General features: G+C 42.7%; 1 protein-coding gene across 1 annotated transcript; it reads left to right on the forward strand.

Moving 5' to 3' along the window:
* Positions 1 to 258: 258 nt before the first annotated feature.
* Positions 259 to 2165, forward strand: LOC138880055 (uncharacterized). The gene is made up of 2 exons (XM_070159706.1): positions 259 to 427; positions 1690 to 2165. The coding sequence occupies exons 1-2, from the start codon at positions 259 to 261 to the stop codon at positions 2163 to 2165; spliced, it is 645 nt and encodes a 214-aa protein (XP_070015807.1).
* Positions 2166 to 3228: the final 1063 nt, after the last annotated feature.

Below are 3228 nucleotides of genomic sequence, written 5' to 3' on the forward strand. Positions count from 1 at the left end.
TAGTTAATTTTCCTTTCGCATTTTGAATTTTCGCAATAAGATCTTCCAACGTTCAAAATAGTTATGAAATTTATCAAAGCATTTTGGTTTCCTTACAAATTCTTACTCTCATTACTTTATTTATACATCATTACTATTACCTATCTTGATGAACTAATGACTGTGACATGCAACGAGACAACGCAACAAACAGACATAGATTCAGAGGAAGACGATATACCGGAAGAGATTGTTAAAGAGGTTGAGAATTTTGAGAACATGCCGAAGTCCAACTTGGACGAAACTGAGATCGTTAACCTGAGAGATGCAAAAAATGTCAAGGAAACACGAATTAGCGTTCACTTATCACCGTTAGAAAAGGAAGGGTACACAAAAATTCTAAGAGAATACAAGGACATATTCGCCTGGTCATATGATGACATGACTGGTCTGAGCACATCTATTGTGGCCCACAAACTGCCAACTGATCCGACATGTCCACTAGTAAAGCAAAATCTCAGAAAGTTCAAGCTTGATATGATTCTGAAGATCAAAGAAGAAGTCACTAAGCAGGTCAAAGCTAAGGCTCTCAGGGTAGTAGAATATCCGACATGGTTAGCCAATATTGTGCCGGTGCCGAAGAAGTATGGGAAGGTCAGAGTCTGTGTTGACTACCGGGATCTCAATCGGGCCAATCCAAAGGACGACTTCCCCTTAACGAACATACACATCCTGATCGATAATTGCGCTAAGCATGAGTTGCAATCATTTGTAGATTGTTTCGCTGGATATCATCAGATCTGGATGGATGAAGAAGATGCTGAAAAAACGGCTTTCATTACGCCGTGGGGGATGTACTACTACAAGATGATGCCATTTGGGTTAAAAAATGCAGGGGCCACCTACATGAGGGCCATGACCACCATTTTCCATGATATGATACACAAAGAGATAGAAGTATATGTAGATGATGGTATCATCAAATCCAAGAAAGCCACTGATCACATGGAAGATTTGAGGAAGTTCTTCAAGAGACTGAGAAGGTACAACCTAAAACTGAATCCTGCAAAATGTGCATTTGGGGTTCCTGCCGGAAAACTACTTAGGTTCATTGTAAGTCGCCGAGGAATAGAACTGGATCCATCAAAGGCTAAAGCTGTTCAAGAATTGCCATCGCCAAAGAACAAGAAGGACGTAATGAGTCTCTTGGGGAGACTTAACTATATTAGCCGGTTCATAGCACAATCTACAATTATCTATGAGCCAATCTTTAAGATGTTGAAGAAGGATGACGCTACCAAATGGACCGATGACTGCCAAAAGGCCTTCGACCGAATCAAGAGTACCTGTCAACACCACCGGTTTTGGTCCTGCCCAAGCCAAGTAGACCTCTATTACTCTACCTTGCAGTATTGGATGGAGCGTTCGGTTGCGTTCTGGGTCAGCATGATGAAATGAGGAGGAAAGAGTAGGCCATCTATTACTTCAGTAAGAAGTTCACCCCGTATGAGGCCCGGTATTCACTGTTAGAGAGCACCTGTTGTGCTTTGACTTGGGTGACGCAGAAGCTGAGGCACTATTTCTGTGCCTATACTACATATCTTATATCGAGGTCCTTTGAAGTAAATCTTTCAGAAGCCCATGCCCACTGGCAAGCTAGCCAAGTGGGAAATCCTGTTGAGTGAATTTTACATTGTCTACGTAACTCAGAGGCGATCAAGAAGCAGGCACTAGCAGATCACCTCGCTGAAAATCCTGTGGACGGAGAATACGAATCCTTGAAAATGTATTTTCCCGAGGAAGAGGTATTATTCATAGGAGAAGACATTGCAGAATCCTATGATAGTTGGATGATGTATTTCGATAGAGCATCAAATTTCAAAGGACTTGGAATAGGAGTTGTCCTAGTATCAGAAACCGGTCAGCATTATCCGGTCTCTACCAAACTCAGATTCTCGTGTACCAATAACATGGCTGAATACGAAGCCTGCATCTTAGGGCTCAAGTTGGCTATTGACATGAACATTCAAGAGTTGCTAGTGATTGGGGATTCAAATTTGCTTATACATCAGGTCCGAGAAGAATGGGCAACCAAGAACTCCAAAATACTCCCTTATCTGCATCACATACAGGAGTTGAGAAAGAGGTTCACAAAGACAGAGTTCCAGCATGTTCCTAGAGTCTAGAATGAACTCGCCGATGCACTGGCTACCCTATCATCCATGATACAACATCCGGACAAGAATTTCATTGATCCTATTCTGGTAAAGATCCATGATCAACCAGCTTACTGTGCTCATGTCGAAGAAGAAGCAGACAGAAAGCCTTGGTTTCATGATATCAAGGAATACTTGGCAAAAGGAGAATACCCAGAACTCTCAAACGCTACTCAGAAGTGCACGCTTCGGAGGTTATCCAACAATTTCTTTCACAGCGGATGAATCCTGTATAGGAGAACTCCAGATTTGGGATTACTAAGGTGCGTCGACGCAAAGGAAGCATCCGGGCTATTAGAGGAAATTCATGCAGGGACCTGCGGTCCACATATGAATGGTTTTGTCTTAGTAAAAAAAATACTCCAAGCTAGTTACTTTTGGATGACTATGGAAACAGACTGCATCCAATATGTCCGAAAGTGTCACCGCTGCCAGATACACGCATACATGATAAAGGTGCCTCCAAACGAGCTTAATGCGACAAGCTCGCCGTGGCCGTTTGCCGCATGGGGAATGTATGTTATTGGACTAATCTAACCCGACGCATCAAATGGGAATAGGTTTATCCTAGTAGCAATTGATTATTTCACCAAATGGGTTGAAACAACATCTTATAGAGCAGTGATAAGAAAGTCGTGGCAGATTTCGTCCGTGACCTTATCGTTTGCCGGTTCGGGATCCCAGAGTCAATTGTCACTGATAATGGTTCCAACCTCAACAATGACCTGATGTAAGCCATATGTGAAACCTTCAAGATAAGACACAAGAATTCTACAGCCTACAGAGCTCAGATGAACGGAGCCGTAGAAGCCGCCAACAAGAATATCAAGAAGATATTGAGGAAAATGATAGAGAAACATAAACAGTGGCATGAGAAACTATCATTTGCTTTATTGGGGGTACCACACTACAGTCTGTACATCAACTGGGGCAACCCCTTACATGCTGGTATATGGTACAGAAGTGGTCATTCCCGCCGAAGTAGAAATCCCTTCCTTGAGGATCATACAGGAAGCAGAACTCGACGAGGCAG

This window comes from Nicotiana sylvestris, chromosome 10 (genome assembly GCF_000393655.2).
Source record: "Nicotiana sylvestris chromosome 10, ASM39365v2, whole genome shotgun sequence".
Taxonomy (NCBI): domain Eukaryota; kingdom Viridiplantae; phylum Streptophyta; class Magnoliopsida; order Solanales; family Solanaceae; genus Nicotiana; species Nicotiana sylvestris.